The sequence below is a fragment of the Gobius niger genome (assembly GCF_951799975.1).
Source record: "Gobius niger genome assembly, chromosome: 3".
Taxonomy (NCBI): domain Eukaryota; kingdom Metazoa; phylum Chordata; class Actinopteri; order Gobiiformes; family Gobiidae; genus Gobius; species Gobius niger.
Genome location: NC_136854.1, coordinates 530,094 through 549,096, shown reverse-complemented (window position 1 = coordinate 549,096; position 19,003 = coordinate 530,094). Strand labels below are relative to the sequence as shown.

Here is a 19,003-nt window from a genome sequence, read left to right as displayed (position 1 = left end):
TGCCCTCTGGAGGCTCAGAGGACTTTCTTTTCCTTTTTGACATTTCCTGGAGTCTCGTCCTGGGGGAGAGTCAGAGCCGTTAAACACAGAGATAAACCTCCTCATGTAAAGGACAGACCGGAGCCACAGTGAGAATTCCCAAAGGCAATGCTGTGGTAAGAGGTACTTTTATTTTATTCTATGCTACTTGTTTATTGTATGAAGTAAGAATATGTTATTTTGAGAAGTATTTGTTGTCAAAAAAGGCTTTAATGTTCATGATCCTTAGTTCATAATACAAACCTTCATCTACGACAGATGTGTTCAGAATCAGAATATCTTTATTCATTTCCAGCCTTTGCAACAAATTCAACATTTTTCATTTAAAAACTCTGTAATAATAAACATACAATGTACATAGACATGAAGTGATCACTTCTAGGGCCAGTAGCTTGTCAAAAAACTTCACATATGTGAACAGGACATGTTAAAACCATTCACATGTGGAAAATACAGGCAGGGAGATTACTCAGGCAAGATGGCGCCAGTGTGTTTGGCCCGCTGTCTGTCTCTGCCTGGATTTTTTGTGCTACTATTATTTCTGTCAACTGTCATCTCAACTTTATGTTCCATTCTGGTGTACGACCGCCAGACACTCCTGGATCTGCGCCCTGTGGCCTATAATAGTGCAAACTTTGAGTGGAATGGGCAAAATACTTCGGGTCCCCCACTCTTGCATGGAGTCCCTGCTTACCTGCTCCGGGTGCCGGCTCCACCTTCGCGCAGACGGCGCCGTGCGCGTCGGGGAAGGCGCAGCGGCCAGCTGGTAAAGCTAAAGGCTAGCTTGCAACGCTGCCCCCCGTCAGTCCGCAAAAGGCTTGCTGTGCATCGTCGATTTGTTTCGTGGCGTGCCCTCGATCCCTCGAGAGGGATTCCTGCCTCGTCTTCATCTATCCCCGCGCGTCCGGCTGCGGGGTGTGGAACATCGCAACCTGGGGTCTCTGAGCCGGGTATCCTGGACGGCTAGTCCCACCGTGGCTAACTCTTCAGTCCCGGCTCCCAGAATAGCCGTGGTGAATGCGCGCTCTTTGGGAAATAAAACTTTTATCATCAAGGATTTCTTCACGTCCCATCGATTGGATTTCATGTGCGTGACAGAAACCTGGCTGAATGTCGGTGAGTCCAGTGCACTCTCAGAACTGCTACCTGCTAACTGCTCTTATTCCAACACCCCGAGGTTGACTGGTCGGGGAGGAGGAATTGTGACAGTTTATACCGACATGTTTAAGTGCAAGCAGCTAACGATGTCTGCCAGTTATCGTAGTTTCGAACTGTCTACCTTTGAAATATGTCGTCCCGTCTCTGTTTTGTTTGCTGTTGTATATAGACCTCCTAAATACAACAAGGAATTTATTACTGACTTTGCCGAGTTCCTAGCTAACATCATGCCGAAACATGACAAGATTGTAATTGTTGGGGACTTTAACGTCGATGTTTGTTGTCCGGAAAAAACGCTTGCCAGAGACTTCTTGGACCTTATTGACTCTTTTAATCTTGTGCAGTGTGTTTCTGGTCCTACACAGGAGCGCGGGCACACGCTTGATCTAGTGTTAACTCACGGTTTGTCTGTTGATAACCTTGAAATTCTTGATGCCGTGTTTTCTGATCATATGCCTGTCATTTTTAACCTTAATATGCCGTGCGTAACAGCCAAATCGTGCTGCGCTCCTGTGCGCCTTTGCCGGGTAATTAACCCCTCCACTGCCGCTCGGTTTACTGCCGTTTTTGAAGGCTGTTTTGACCAGTCTGCATGCACTGAGGTCGAGACGCTATCCTCCGGCTTTAATTCGGTTTGCCAAAGGGTACTGGAGACAGTAGCACCAGTGAAGAGCAAGACTGTGCGACGTAATCACGAGCCTTGGTTAAATGAATCTACTCGCGCTGCCAGGCGAGAGTGCAGGCGGGCCGAGCGAAAGTGGAAAAATGACAAATTGGAGGTGTCTTTCCAAATTCTGAAAGAGAGTTGGCGTCACTATCAGAAAGCTGTGAAACTATCCAGATCGATGTATTTGTCTGATATTGTCGCTAATAATAGTCACAACCCTCGGGTACTGTTTAAGACAATTGATTCTGCATTGAATGTACCTGAGCCTGCAGATCTTGAGTCCTCACCTGATATTTGTGAAAATTTTCTTTCCTTCTTTGTCAATAAGGTAGAGAGTTCAAGGGCACTTATTGCACCCCCCTCCCATGACCCCTCTGTGCATGCCCCCTGCTCTGCTGTTTTTGAGCACTTTGAGCATGTGACTCTCTTGCAAACGAAGGCCATGGTTGCCAAGATGAAAGCGTCTGGTTCTCCTGATGATCCGCTTCCCCCTCGCCTTTTTAAGGAGGTTTTTGAGACACTCGCACCTGCAGTTTTATCCATTTTAAACTGCAGTTTATCAACTGGACGTACACCAATCAAGGACCGAGACGTCGCCCGGCATGGCGCAGCCGGGGCCCCACCCTGGAGCCAGACCTGGGGTTGGGGCCCGAACGCGAGCGTCTGGTGGCCGGGCCTCTGCCCACGGGGCCCGGCCGGGCACAGCCCGAAGGGACGACCACCCGCAGAGGGATCCGTAGGGGTCGGGTGCGGAGAGGACTGGGTGGCAGTCAGAGGCAGGTGCCTCGACGACCTGGTCCGCATGCACAGCTTCTGGCGTTCGGGACATGGAACGTCACCTCGCTAGGGGGGAAGGAGCCTGAGCTTGTGCGGGAGGTTGAGAGATACCGACTAGATATAGTCGGGCTCACCTCCACGCACAGCTTTTGTTCCGGATCCCAACTCCTGGAGAGAGGCTGGACTCTCCATTTTTCTGGAGTTGCCCGCGGGGAGAGGCGGCGGGCTGGGGTGGGTTTGCTCATATCCCCCCAGCTCAGCCGTCACGTGTTGGAGTTCACCCCGGTGGACGAGAGGGTCGCGTCCCTACGCCTTCGGGTCGGGGACAGGTCTCTCACCGTTGTCTCGGCCTACGGGCCCAACATCGGTGCAGAGTACCCGGCCTTCTTGGAGTCCCTGGGAGGGGTACTAGATAGTGCTCCGACTGGGGACTCCATTGTTCTGCTGGGGGACTTCAACGCCCACATGGGTAACGACAGTGAGACCTGGGAGGGGGTGATTGGGAAGAACGGCCTCCCCGATCTGAACCCGAGTGGTGTTCTGTTATTGGACTTCTGTGCTAGTCACAGTTTGTCCATAACGAACACCATGTTCGAGCACAAGGGTGTCCATAAGTGCACGTGGCACCAGGACACTCTAGGCAGGAGGTCGATGATCGACTTTGTAGTTGTGTCGTCTGACCTCTGGCCGCGTGTCTCGGACACTCGGGTGAAGAGAGGGGCTGAGCTGTCAACCGATCACCACCTGGTGGTGAGCTGGATCCGCTGGCAGGGGAGGAAGCCGGTCAGACCTGGCAGGCCCAAGCGTGTTGTGAGGGTCTGCTGGGAACGACTGGCGGATCCCTCTGTCAGTGGGGTCTTCAACTCCCACCTCCGGAAGAGCTTCACCCAGATTCCGGGGGAGGCGGGGGACATGGAGTCCGAGTGGACTCTGTTCTCCTCCTCCATTGTTGATGCGGCTGCTCGTAGTTGTGGCCGTAAGGTCTCTGGTGCCTGTCGCGGCGGCAATCCCCGAACCCGGTGGTGGCGCCCGGAAGTAAGGGATGCCGTCAAGCTGAAGAAGGAGTCCTACCTGGCCTTGTTGGCTTGTGGGACTCCTGAGGCAGCTGAGAGGTACCGGCAGGCCAAGCGTGCTGCAGCTCGTGCGGTCGCAGAGGCAAAAACTCGGGTCTGGGAGGAGTTCGGGGAGGCCATGGAGGAAGACTATCGGTCGGCCTCGAAGAAATTCTGGCAAACCGTCCGGCGCCTCAGGAGGGGGAAGCAGTGCTTCACCAACACTGTGTACAGTGCGGGTGGGGGGCTGCTGACCTCGACTGGGGATGTCGTCGGACGGTGGAAGGAGTACTTCGAGGACCTCCTCAACCCCGCCGTCACGTCTTCCGATGAGGAAGCAGAGGCTGGGGACTTGGAGGTGGGCTCGCCCATCACCGGGGCTGAAGTCACCGAGGTGGTGAGAAAGCTCCTCGGTGGCAAGGCTCCGGGGGTGGATGAGATTCGCCCTGAGTACCTTAAGTCTCTGGATGTTGTAGGACTGTCTTGGCTGACACGTCTCTGCAACATCGCGTGGCGGTCGGGGACAGTGCCCCTGGATTTGCAGACCGGGGTGGTGGTCCCTCTCTTTAAAAAGGGGGATCGGAGGGTGTGTTCCAATTACAGAGGAATCACCCTCCTTAGCCTCCCCGGTAAGGTCTACTCCAGGGTGCTGGAGAGGAGGATCCGGCCGATAGTTGAACCTCGGATTCAGGAGGAACAATGCGGTTTTCGTCCTGGTCGTGGCACACTGGACCAGCTCTATACCCTCCGTCGGGTGCTCGAGGGTTCGTGGGAGTTCGCCCAACCAGTCCACATGTGTTTTGTGGACTTGGAGAAAGCGTTCGACCACGTCCCTCGTGGTGCCCTGTGGGAGGTGCTCCGGGAGTATGGGGTCCGGGGCCCTCTGCTAAGGGCTGTCCGTTCCCTGTATGACCGCAGCAGGAGCTTGGTTCGCATTGCCGGCAGTAAGTCAGACCTGTTCCCGGTGCGTGTTGGTCTCCGCCAGGGCTGCCCTTTGTCACCGGTTCTGTTCATTACTTTTATGGACAGAATTTCTCGGCGCAGCCAGGGGCCGGAGGGTGTCCGGTTTGGGAGCCTCAGAGTCTCATCTCTGCTGTTTGCAGATGATGTTGTTCTGTTGGCTTCAACAAACCAGGACTTTCAGCACGCACTGGGGCGGTTTGCAGCCGAGTGTGTAGCGGCCGGGATGAGGATCAGCACTTCCAAATCCGAGGCCATGGTTCTCCACCGGAAAAAGGTGGCTTCCCCTCTTCAGGTCGGTGGGGAGTCCTTGCCTCAAGTGGAGGAGTTCAAGTATCTCGGGGTCTTGTTCACGAGTGAGGGACGGATGGAGCGTGAGATCGATAGACGGATCGGTGCGGCGTCAGCAGTGATGCGGTCGCTGTATCGGTCTGTCGTGGTGAAGAGGGAGCTGAGTCGGAGGGCAAAGCTCTCGATTTACCGATCGATCTACGTTCCCACCCTCACCTATGGTCATGAGATTTGGGTAATGACCGAAAGGACAAGATCGCGAATACAAGCGGCCGAAATGAGTTTCCTTCGCAGGGTGGCTGGGCGCACCCTCCGAAATCGGGTGAGGAGCTCAGCTACCCGGGAGGAGCTCGGAGTAGAGTCGCTGCTCCTCCACGTCGAAAGGAGCAGCTGAGGTGGCTCGGGCATCTGTTTCGGATGCCTCCTGGTCGCCTCCCGCGGGAGGTGTTCCAGGCATGTCCTAGTGGGACAAGGCCTCGTGGAAGACCCAGGACACGGTGGTGGGACTATGTCTCCGAGCTGGCCTGGTGTCGCCTCGGGGTCCCCCCAGAACAGCTGGAGGAAGTGTGTGTGGATCGGGAAGTTTGGGCATCTCTGCTGAGACTGCTGCCCCCGCGACCCGGCCCCGGATAAAGCGGAAGAAAATGGATGGATGGATGGAGTTTATCAACTGGTGTTGTTACTGCTTATTTTAAACATGCTGTAGTTCAACCTTTACTCAAAAAACCTGGCCTCGACTCATCTGCGCTGTCTAGTTACAGGCCCATTTCTAAACTTCCCTTTCTCTCGAAAATACTGGAGAAAGTGTTTTTTGTTCAGCTGAAGTCATTTTTAGATGAACACAGCATTTTTGAAACTTTTCAGTCTGGTTTTAAAAATCTTCACAGCACTGAGTCGGCACTTCTTCGTGTTTTTAATGACATTTTTATCTCAACTGATGCTGGCTACTCAGTTGTCCTGGTGCTGTTAGATCTGACGGCTGCATTTGATACAGTGGACCACGCGATTCTCCTCTCACGGCTTGAACACTGGGTGGGAATTCGTGGCTCAGCCTTGCAGTGGTTCCAGTCATATTTGACTGACAGATGCTTCCGTGTAAATATTGGTGCATGCGTTTCCTCTCAGGCCCCTTTGTCATGTGGGGTACCACAAGGATCAATACTTGGCCCTTTATTGTTTTCCTTGTACATGCTCCCACTTGGTTCCATTCTGAGAAAACATGGCATGACTTTTCACTGTTATGCCGATGACAGTCAAATCTATCTGCCTTTAAAGAAGGGTGACCCACATGCTGCTAGGCCCCTTTTCGACTGCATCAGCGATATCAAAGCATGGATGGCCCTTAACTTTTTATGCCTAAATCAGGACAAAACTGAAGTCATGGTTTTTGACCCTAGTGGCCCTAATTGCCCCCCTCCTGACCTTGGCTTTTTGTCTGATTTTGTCAAGCCGGTTGTTTCCAATTTGGGCGTAAGAGTGGATCCCGAACTCAAATTTGAGAAACAAATCAACGCAGTCGTTAAGTCCAGTTTTTTCCACCTGAGAAAACTGGCGAAATTGAAGTCCATTTTATCAAGGCAGCATTTTGAGACTGTAATACCTGCCTTTGTAACGACCAGGTTGGATTACTGTAACGGCCTTTATGCCGGTGTGAGCCAGGGGGCGCTCTCTCGACTGCAGCTCGTTCAGAACGCTGCAGCTCGGCTTTTAACAGGGACACGGAAACACGACCATATCTCACCGGTTTTAGCTTCTCTCCATTAGCTCCCAGTCAGATTTAGACTTGATTTCAAAATTCTTCTCTTTACTTTTAAAAGTCTGAATGGCCTCGCCCCCTCCTGTCTGTCTGACCTGATTCAGCCTTACGCCCCCTCTCGTGCTCTCAGGTCAGCGGATCAGCTGCAACTGGTTGTCCCAAAAACCAAGCGCAAACTTCGGGGAGATCGGGCCTTCTCTGTTGCCGGCCCGCGGCTGTGGAACCAGCTGCCATTAGAGATTAGACAGGCCCAGTCCCTTCCTGTTTTTAAATCTCTCCTAAAAACGCACCTTTTTTCTCTGGCGTTTAATGCAAATTGAGATTGCTGCTGTTGTTGTACTTCTTACCTCATATTTTTTTACTGTAAATATTTGTATCTGTTTCTGTGTGCGGCACTTTGGCCAACTGTACAGTTTTTAAAGTGCTTTATAAATAAATAAAAAAAAGAAAAAAATATATACAATATTTCGAAGCACAGTGTGACCGCACATGTTGACACTGCATGAGCACTGGTGAAAGTAAACAGTGAGAATGGCAGCATTTACATAGGACACCATATAATAACATATCAGAGCTCGAGGGAGACATGTAGAGTTTCCACGGAGGAAATTATCAAAGCGTTTTTTTATTATTTTGTCCATCCTATCGGCTCCTTGGATGAGCACCCGGAGTTCACTAAAACTTGTAAAAACAAGATATCCTCTGACACTGGGTTACAATGAAAAAAATCATTTTACACCCGGGAGCTGGGAGTGGTTAGAGAAAAGTGTTTTATACAAACACAATGCAACAACTTGTCTTAAATCTCTATGGTACAACCCCAAATACCAAGCTAAGCAAAAAAAATCAATTAATTGAATTTTCTTGTGAAATTACAAAAGCTATACAAAAGCATTTCAAAACAACTGGTATATCATTACCATCATGTCCAATATCAAATAATTCTCTAATAACTGTTGGTGGTAACACACTCCATAGCACTTTTTTGTCAGAGGACATCAACCGGATGGATCAACTGGTAAAGGATGGACCAATTACACCATTTTCAGTCTTACAATCTCAATACAACCTTAAAGAGTCTAAACTATTCCAATACCTTCAGTTAAAATCAATCATGAAAAGTTATCTAGCAAAAGGAATCATACCTGCTTCAAAAAATATTCTAGAAGAAAAATTAAAAACCGCTGTCAATAAACGAGGAACAGTCTCTGTTATATACAAGTTGCTGATCCAGTCACTTCCTGACAGCACCACATCCACAAAGTTGCAATGGGAGAAAGACATTGGCTCTCCATTAACTGTTGAACAATGGGACACAATTTAAAAAAAATCCAGTTGCGTTTCAAAATGTGTTCATTATAAAAGTATCCAAATGAAAATTATTCATAGAGCGTATGTTACCCCCGTAACTTTGAAAAAAATGAATTCAAATATCTGGGATTTGTGCTGGCATGGATGTGGCCGGATTGGCACACTTAATCACCTGCTGTGGGCTTGCCCTAATGTAAGACAATTCTGGGCGGCTGTAACTGGCTTTATGCAAGACCTTTTGAACGTAGAAATACCTAATCAATTTGATTTTTCCGTCCTTAGAAATAGGATTGGCACCCTGCCTAAAACAACACAGAGGATTGCAGCTTTAGGGTTCATGTCAGTAAAAAGAATCATACTTAAAAAACTGGAAAGTACGTAAAGAAGACTGTTTTGACCTACATAACTGGGTGAAAGACTTTATGAACTTGTTATCGATGGAGAATGTAACAGCGCTCCTTAGCGATCCCGGCAAAAGCCAAACAAATGAAATGACACTACAAGAAGTAAAGAATGAACTACGGAAGAAACTGATCAACTAAAGGAAATAGACTGCTCTTAACTATTATTATTATTAAGTCAATGCTTCTCAAACTGTTCTACTCAATATGACTACTATCTATAAAAAATGATAAATAAACGGTGATAACCACTAATATGACCTGCTGTAAAGCGTTTTGAGTGCCTTATGTTGGTGGAAAAAAAGCTCTGTAAGTTTAGACCATTTGCCGTGTCTTGAGCATGTTTTTCTTTTTTCTTTTAAAATTATTTTTTAGGAACTGTACCACCAGCGTGAGAACTCTCTGTGACTCAGTCTCAACATGAAAGAAACACTCACACAACCCAAAAGTGAGTCTGTGTGAAATGTGTGAGGAAAAGATCAGTGTGATCATGTTTCCACTGAATCTCTGTTCAGAACCTTTGAAACAGACGAGGCACTGATGGAAAATAAATGAATCCTAAAGCCTCACCTGGATCAGCAGTGGAGATGTTCCTTTACAGCAGTGTTGTTCAGCCTGAGGAGAGTTTCCGTGAGTCTGAGCTGCAAAGGGAGCAGGAGGTCTATAGGAAAGCATGTGACCTGCTTCAGCCAATCACAGAGCAGCTCACCCAGGTGTGTCTTTGTGTGTCTTTGTGTTGTTGACACAGGGACGGGCTCCGCTCAGAGTGCAGTCACTTCACAGTCCTTTTATGGAGTTCCTTTTCCTGAACTTGTTTAACCTCTGACCATAAACACAGCTCAGTCCTGTCAGAAAGTGAACTTAGACAGAACTGCGGAATCTACAGGCCAGTTCCAGTCGACTGACGAACAGATTCATACACAAGACCGTCGGGAAGCTGAACTACCTGCCCTCCCTCCCTCCCATCACTGATTTGAAGTATAGTCGTTTTTTTGCCTATAATTAAATATTTATTATTATAGTAAAGGTTTCACTCATAGAAACATATAGAACTATGTCTAATGGAGGACGAGGCCGATCTGCATCCATTGTTTTGGCCAAAGGTAAAAAACGTCTGGTCTATAATCCTGTGTTTGAAGCTTCTAAACGTGTCAGTGTTGAATTGGGACAGCAGGGGGCGCTGTTTACTCAGGCCAGGTCTTCAGAGGGAGCTCGTTTGAAAGACAAAGGTTCTGAAACGATGCACAAAAGTCCGGAACATGAAGCACAAGCAATGAACTGGTTTATTATGTGTTTTTATTTCATTGTTGGGCAAATGTATTGAACGTGTGAGTCAAATTCATTCATCATTATGCTGTGGTCGACAATAAAGCTTTACAATCCAGACTATTCTATTCTAAATATACAAGTGGGAAGTGAAAGGCAAAAAACCTCTAAACTTTTCCCACATTTCATTATTTTACAGCATCAACACAAAATTCGTTAAAAACAAAAACGATCATGAATATCTGTGCTTTGATTTGGAAAGACACACAGCTCTCTATAAGGTCCCACAGCCGACAGTGACGTCAGAGCAGAAGGAACTCTGAGACAGGTTTGTATCGAGGCTCAGATCTGGTGAAGATCCTGAAGATCACAGTGGCCCCATCATGATTAAAATGACACGTCTCAAGCTGCAGGACCAACATCTCCAATCTCACAACAATCAAACACAATATGTAATATCAGATCAATGTAATAATATCATTAAGTAGGACAGATAAAAGCTCCAGGATCAGACGCCTGGAGAGTCTGTGACCCGCGAGGCCTGAAGGACTTCACTTTCTTCTCTCGTCCTCGTCGTTCTTTCTTTGGAGGAGACTTTTTGTCTCAGACCTGTTCTTGATGGAGCTCAGACCTGTTCTTGATGGAGCTCAGACCTGTTCTTGATGGAGCTCAGACCTGTTCTTGGTGGAGCTCAGACCTGTTCTTGATGGAGCTCAGACCTGTTCCTCTGAGCCGTGATGCTGATCCTTCTGTTTATTCTCCTGGGCTCAGTCTGAGGCGTCTGATCTGGAGCTAAACATCTTCAGGACACATTAGTCTGTTACCAGCTGTGGAGAAGCAGAGATCAGATTAGCTTTATATTCCAAATCATTAATTGCAACTTATTTTCACAAGAAATATTTTATTAACTGACACTGGAATAAATGAAAGGATAAAGTCTCCAGGTCTGTTTTTAATAAATCATAACCTGGTTATAATTTAAAAAGAGTCTTTGCTGATGTGGGACCTTTAAATGAAGAATGGATTTGAACAAAGAAAACTCTTTAAAACAAACTCCAACAGCCTCAGTGATTTTATTCAAAGAGACAAAAACAGACAGAAAATGCAGCTCCAGGTTCAGAACAGTTTCATAAAGTCAGGACTCACCGCAGTGTCTCCAGTCGACAGTGAGGGCTCTGTTTAAGGTCGAGGAGCTCCTTCAGGTCTGACTCTCTCAGACTGTTATGCTCCAGGTCCAGCTCAGTGAGATGTGAGGGGTTGGACTTCAGAGCTGAGGCCAGAGAGGAACAGCTGATCTCTGACAAACCACAGCTCCTCAATCTGAATAAAATAAATTAAATGATTAAAATTCAGAGTTAAAACAGATAAAACAAACACAAGGACTGACATCGTGATTAATAAACGACATTTATTAACCTCATACCCTCTATTTATCTCACTTTTCCGAAAATAGTATTCCCATACTTTTCATAATTAAAAGCCTTGTACAAGGTTTAAAATGCAAATTTTGTTCACAGCTGGGCTGTTGGGGCTTGTGGATGTTGTGGATGTGAAGTTTTGGAAGAAAATAATTGTGGGCAAGGAAAATTGTGGTCCATTCTCAACAAATTTGATTTCCGCCTAATAAAAACAGAAAAAAAGGAGCAAAACATCTTATTTTTACAGTAAACAAGCAAAGTTGCAACCTAAATTGTAAGTAAATCCTGTCATGAACATTTGGAGCAAAGTTGGTGCCTATTCAACAAAGAATTTTACAGTTTTACAGGCTTAGAATGTAAAAAAATCCAGGCGGAGACCAACTGTGCCATTTTGGCACAGTTTGGCACAGTTTGGCACAAAATTTGAAATATGGAATATCTCAATGAAAATGAAAATTTAGGATGCTTTTACATATTTGGTCATAAAAATGCTATTTTTTTTCCAAAAAAGTAAAGACAAAATTTATATATTTCAGCACACTTTATTTATAAAAACTATATATAGCAAAAACACACACAAATGTAATAAAAAGTAAAATAAAACAAAAAGTTCACCGAGCATCATGCCAGGCGACATAACAGTTTTTTTTGGCTGTCAGACACAGAGGTACCTGACACTTCCTGCAGTACACAGGGGTCTTTACTCGTTTGTCCCCTGCATCAAAGCATCTCTTGCAGTACTTTCTCTGGGCCGTGGCATCCTCCCCATAATACACTGGCATGCAGGTATTTGGCCTTTCCTCAGGGGTCTCCTCAGGGGTCTCCTCAGCATCTGCAAATTGGACCATTTCCACAAGCAGTTTCTCCCGGAACTTCTTTTGTGTGAGTGGTTTTGTCCCATCAGCCTTGAGTTCAACCAGGTCCGTGTGTATTATATGGGCATTTACCACTGCGATGTCCAGGAAGTGGTAAAAGAATGTTTTATACCACTTCATTGTCTTGTGGAGGACAGAGTAGTAGCCAATAAGGGCGTCAGATAAATCAACACCGCCCATCGACTTGTTGTAATCCACCACAGCATCGGGACAGGGCACTTGTGCGGTCTTCCATTGGCCTTGCTCCTTGACCTTTCGCTTGACCGATTTCCCACTGTATGCACCATGAACAGAGGTGCACATCGTGACCTCCCGTTTGTCCATCCACTTCACAAATAGCAGTGGGCCCTCTCGAATCCATCTTATTTCACCCCTCGCTGCTTTCTTTGGGAGGTCATTCAATGTAGTTTTGGGGAAACCAGAACGAGTTTTTCTTATTGTGCCACAGGCACCCGTTTTCTTCTTTGACAAGTCTTTGAACAGGGCTGGACTAGTGTAAAAATTGTCCACAAAAACGGTGTAGCCTGAGCCAAGTACGGGGAGTAACATCAGATCCATGACTGAGGTGTAACTTAGTCCATGTTCGGAAACAGTGTTGCTCTTGCCGGTGTATACAAAAAAGTTCCAAGTATATCCGTTTGTGGAGTCTGCCAGAACGTACAATTTATAACCCCATTTGGTCGGTTTGTCCTTGTGGTACTGTTTCATTCCAATTCGCGCTTTGGATGCAACCATACGCTCATCTATTGAAATGCACTTGTGCGGATGATAAAATGACTGACAAGCTGTTACAATGTCCGTGTAAAGTGGCTTGATTTTGAAAAGCCTGTCGTACTGCGGTGTGCCCTTCTTGCGCTCATTGTCCTCGTCTTCCAGGGGGTTGCTGAGGTGCAGTGACCACATGATGGCTAAAAACCGGTCCCGGGACATTTTGTTCCTTGGGAATGGGAAACCATATGGGAAATCTGTCCTCCAATAATCGTGTCTTGCGGGTGCGCTGACAAGTCCAGTGAACAGCAGTATAGACAGGACAATGTAAAATTCCCTCAAAGTCAATGGAGTCCATTTGTATTTTTTTCCTGCCTCCTTTTGCCTTTCAGCCTGAATGTTTGTGTTTCCAATAATTGTTTTCCCCGTGGCACTGGCAAAAAACAGCTGGAATAGCTGCAGGACTGTCCATGAAGCGTCTTTGTCCAAAACAGGCCCTGTGTCTCTCGCTGGAACAAAACGGCGTGGATTGGGTGCAGTGTCCTCCTCATCACGATTTTTCCACCGATCACTAGGAGCAGATACTGTGGCAGCAGGACCTGTTCTCTTCCTCCCCGTCTTGCTCTTGGAGAGTGCCTTTCGGGGCCTGACAGTGGCTTCCTTGGAGGGGGGGGCAGACACACTTTGTGTATTTGAAGGAGCACTGAAAAACAAAAGGCAGACAGTCACTAATTTGCATCTGTATGCAATCAGTTGCAGGCAGCTTTTCCAACGCTTACCTCTGCTCTGCGGACGACAGCCTTTTGGACTTTCTTGACACTGGGGCAGAGGGCGGCTGGTACTCCTCATCCTCATCTTCATCTTCCTCTTCTTCCTCTTCTTCCTCCTCCTCCTCCTCCTCCCCACCACCACTGCTGTGAGAGGAACTCACACCTTGCCCAGTTGAAGGTGTGAATGTGTCTGGAGCCATACTGCAGCAGGAAGACAGACAGTCACTAATTTGCAAACAGTCTATTGTATACTGTAACAACAACAATGTCAATAATCACCTCTGCCTTTTGGACAATACACGTCTCGCCCTTTTGTGCACTGCTCCTTCCTGAGGTGTTGACTGTAGAGATGGCAGACTTTCTTTTCCAGCACTGCAAAATGCACACGTTATAGACAATGACTCATTTGCAATGTGTGAGTTTATGCTAAGTACTACAAAACAAATTAGACCCTCACCTTGTCGAAGCAGCTGGTGACATCTGCACTCCAGATGGACCTGGCTGTGGTGATAAAGGTCCGCTTGGCACACCAGACTCTTGTTTGCCATCATCATCACTGCTGAGGAATAAATAATACAAAAATATATGTTCAGATATATAATAAATAATAATAATAAATAATAAAATATAAATATAAATATAAATAATAACACAAATAGCACTTTACAAATCATGCATGACAAACTAGTACTCCCACAAAATAGCAATACACTTGTCTGTGCATTTTGTGACTATCAGTAAAATTTATACTAAAAGAAGAAAACAATTACCTCTCATCTGGTGGATACTCGTAATTTGAACCGCTGGTTGGCTCCAACAGGTCGGACTCGTCAGAAGACGAATCATCAAAAGCATGTTCAAACTCCATCTCACCAAGAACAATAGCCCGTGTCTCCTCAGCCGTGTACACCCTCTTTTTCCCTCTAGAAGCCATGGTGTGGTGATAAAATGTAAAAAAATCTGTTCGAAAATACTCTTCTGCTGCTTCCCCGTGCGTCATGCGCTCTGCGCGTAAAGAGTGGACTGAACTGGCCTCTTTACGCAGCCTGCTAAGTCTGCGAAATTTCAACCAATCACGGACCTCGATATGTCCCCTGAAAGCAGACGTTCGTCTGCATCCAATGAGATCACCCATGCTGTGACGGACAGCAGCTTTGGCGAATTACAGGTGAGCAAACATAGACACAGCGAGAGCTAGTGTGAGTCACAGTTTTAGCGCGTTGGCTCGCTGTGCCATTTTGACGGGGGCTAGCAGACCCAACATGGCGTCCATGAAACAGCGTTTTCACGGAGAGCACCCGGAGCACAGGCTTGGGAGTAAAAGTTTTACCGCGGACGAAAAACAGCCAAAGTAAGTCAGCAATTGCATGTTTTATTTTCTTTTGCTGGTGGATTTTCTGCAGTTTGATGTGGGCTCTGCTGAAAACGTTTAGTGCTGTGCTAACAAGCTTTACACCTATCGATTCAGTGAGTTGTTAGCTTTCGTTTGCTGTATAGCTTTGTGTGCTGCTGTTCGTATTGTGGGATGTCAGCCCTCAGATATTAGTACTTGGTCAAAAGGTGCGTTCTAGCCATGTGTGTGCTTTATTGCCTGGGGTTTGAGCGGTGTTAGATTGATTTGAGTTTGAAGTGGATACTTTTGTAGAGGCGTCTCTGCTCGACATTTTGGCGTATGATAAGCGTGTGTGGGTGGAAGCGGTAGCAAGATACGAGCGTTACATTGTACCACCAGGGGGCTAGCCCCCGAGGGCGGGGGCTATAGGTTCGATGTCGTTGAATGGTTAATAATTAAAACCAATAGAATAAAAGAAAAAACTCATTAAAGTCTAATTCTTTCTTAAAACTTGATGAAATGTAGCTTGAACAATATAAGAAGAAGAAGAAGAAGAAGAAGAAGAAGAAGAAGATCTTTATGTATACAGCGCCTTTCACAGACATGGTAACAAAGCACTTTACATGAGACAAATGTACATTCACTCCACACTCGGTGGTGGAAAGCTACTTTTGTAGCTTCAGTTTCCCCTGGGGGAGACTGACAGAAGCGCTTTCGCGACTACACACGTCTGCGCCAAAGGACCCTCTGACACCACCATACATTCACTCACACACATCATTCATCCTGGCCTATTGTGCATGTTTTTAGTGGTAGGGGAAACCGGAGTGCCCGGAGGAAACCTACGCAGACACGGGGAGAACATGCAAACTCCACACAGAAAGGCCCCGTCCAGGTGGGAATCGAACCCGGACCTTCTAGCTGTGAAGCGAGAGAACTAACCGCTGCGCCACCGTGCCGCCAATATACAAATCTTCATGTATAAAAAGCATAAACTGATAAATGCATTTAATTCATTTTGTTTTGTCCTTTCAACCATTTACAGTGTTCTAAAAGTCTGTTGGAGAAGACCTCTAGAGTTTCACTCTTCTGGAAATGAATTTATTTTTATTGTGAACAAATCACAAACAAATCCTTCAAACTGTGTTGTTCATAGTTTGTGTTAAAGTTTGAGCTCTGACACAGAGACAGTGAACTGACCTGAGAGTCTGCAGGCGACAGTCTGTGCTTTGTAGAAAACCACACAGATGAGACACTCCTGAGTCAGACAGGTCTTCGTTCCTACCCAGGTCCAACTCAGTGAGATGTGAGGGGTTGGACTCCAGAGCTGAGGCCAGAGAGGAACAGCTGATCTCTGACAAACCACACCTCCTCAATCTAAATAAGAATAAATGAAGTGATTAAAGTGCAGAGTTAATACGGAAAACATGCAGAAAAAACACAAAGGCTTTATCCGAATGTCCACACTATTCCCTAACCCCTCATTCACTACATAGGCCCGCGCAATATAGTCGACTATATAGTCACTGATTCTGTTGGAGATTCGGACACAAGCCAATACTTTCTCCGCACTGCTTGACGTCCCGCGGGCTGTGGCTGCAGATAGGTTTTTTTTTTTTTATCTGAATTTATTTATTGTTATAAACGTTTATTTTATGAAACAGAACGACTGTTTTGGCACTTTTATAGGCTTTACTATCATCACAAAAAAAGGGAAAAAAAAATGTCACTCCAGCTTGAGCTCAAAAGACTTGCCGAAAGTCGGTCACAGGCAGGTGTCCGAACACCAGCAGATTGAGTGACTACATCTGCTAAAAGTTCACAACATTCCGGGAATAATCTATTTCTGTGATAAAGACCAGCCAAACTCAAGAGTCAGTGGAATATTTATGGATAAATACGAGTCAGATACGCTTTTACTTCACATGGATTTTACATGAATGGCTTGGATTATTCGAGAAGAAGCAATCGGTCATTTAACAGCTCAAGCTAAAGGTTAGCAGCTAACGTTAGCATCTTTTCACCGTAACCGTTTACATTTAGGTCGTTTATTCTTGAAAAAAAATTATGCAACACACGACTGAAACAGCTGATTTACTTCAGTCGTGTTGTTTAGTTCAAAGACCTGTCTCTGTCAGGCTCTTCTCCGACTCTCCCAGTGCATTGTGGTCTATATTGACCCATTTACTGACCATCGATGCTCACTACTTTTTGAGATGCATTGTGGGAAATTTCGAGTGGACTACTATTTTCTCTCTGGACATTAGGACACCCCTACAAAATGGCGTGAGCACTATATAGTCACTATATAATCACTATATAGTGACTAATTGTGACTATATAGGGAATAGTGTGGACATTCAGATACAGCCAAAGACAGACGTCTCCATTAATAAACAACATTAATTAAAACTGAATAGTTGATAATAAAAACATAATACATTTTTCCACACACAGTTTAAAGTCTATTTCTTTCCTAAAACTTAATAAAATACAGTTTAAACAATATACAAATCTTAATATATAAAAAGCATAAATTGATAAATACATTTCATTTGTTTTGCTATGTCTCTTTTTAAATCATTTACAGAGTTCTAAAAGCCTGTAGGAAAAGACCTCTAGACTTTCAACACAAACAAATCACTAAAACTGTTTTGTTCACAGTTTGTGTTAAAACTTGAGCCCCGACACAGAGACAGTGAACTGACCTGAGAGTCTGCAGGCGACAGTCTTTGTCTTGAAGAAAACCACACAGATGAGACACTCCTGAGTCAGACAGGATTGTGTTCAGATCCAGGTCCAGCTCAGTGAGATGTGAGGGGTTGGACTTCAGAGCTGAGGCCAGAGAGGAACAGCTGATCTCTGACAAACCACAGAGACTCAATCTGAATAAAGAATAAATGTAGTGATTATGCTGCGTTTACACATAACGACGACAAGTCACGAATGCCACGAATCCACATTCGTGGCCGAGGATCACGAATGTGGGTGATTCGGGGTAGTGGTTTCACGCGCCGCCACGAACTGTTGCGACCTGTTACTGCGTGTTACGATTAATGGCACGAATTATTACGCACGGTCACGAATATGCGTCTCGCAGTGCTGCGCGCTGTTGCGTTCTGCTGTGAGCTGCTGCGAGTTATTGGGAATAGTCGGGTTCTGTCAAAAATCTGTCAAGAATTGGGCGAATGTGGACAAGATCACCTGCCGCGCACACCGGGCTGGAGGCGGAGCAGAGAGATCTCGCTCCGCCGTGCGCCCCTGACTCGTTGGGCTCTCGCCAAATCGGGTTAAACAAAAAGCAAATAGACCAGCTCAGGCCTGTCCATATACTGGAGAATAGCAATAGTTTTTCACAGTCTATGGGACAGTCACACCAGTTCAACCCCGCTCCTGTCAATGCGTAACACAGGCAAACGCATCAACAAACGCACGCGCTTCATGTCAGATAAGTCCGTGCAACAGCCGCACATTAAGGGCCGACTTTGCTCCACAGAAGAAGCATAAAAACACTACACTCACTGTGCACTCGATCTTCTGAGGATCCGTCGTAGAACTTGCTGCTCTTAAACCTCTTTATCCATGATTCTCACTCGTCTGGTCAGTCCTCAGCTCCTGCTGGAAAAACTTTATAATCCACAAACACAGGCGTGTCTTCACCTGCCCCGCGCCCATCGCTTCTTGTTTTTGGTGTCTAAGGTTGTAAATAAGCCTTAACTTGTCTGTGGTGTAGCTGCTGGAACCACGCGCTGTTGTTTTGGTGCGAGGCAGCGTGGAAGATGCATTCAGGGACAGTGGGAAAGGCGCACTTCTTACCGTCCCTTTTTCCCCACAAACGCGGGGAAAATCGTGACAAATATATAACAGTGGGGTTCTCCAGCGGGGGGGCAATAGGGGAGGCAGGGACTGGCTCCAAAACATCAGGAGGAACGACCGCAGGAGGAGTAAAAGCACCTGAGGAGCGGCGGCGGCAGATGCTGTCCTGGGCCTGGAGCGCGGACTGGCCGAGTTTGTGTGACTTTTCTTTGGCTGCTGCAGGTCCGAAAATGTACTTTTCGGCGTAGCTTGTGTTTCCATCAATTTTGTGCGTGAAAACAGTGATTCTGCTCTACGAATGCTGTACGAATGCCCTCACGTTGAATTACGAAGCGCCACGACTCATCACGAAAGGACACGCTCCGCTGTGAACTCCACGAACAGAGGGTGATTCGTGACATTCGT

At 46.4% G+C, this 19,003-nt stretch overlaps 1 protein-coding gene across 1 annotated transcript in view; it reads right to left on the bottom strand.

Annotated features, from left to right (window-relative positions):
- LOC306960549 (NACHT, LRR and PYD domains-containing protein 12-like) overlaps window positions 1-19,003 on the bottom strand; it is a gene marked incomplete at both ends in the record, with an annotated part of 32,023 nt that overhangs the window by 9,637 nt on the left and 3,383 nt on the right. The window contains one exon of the mRNA XM_079552982.1: window positions 10,825-10,998. Coding sequence (XP_079409108.1) covers window positions 10,825-10,998 — 174 coding nt within the window. The remainder of the gene's footprint in view (window positions 1-10,824; window positions 10,999-19,003) is intronic.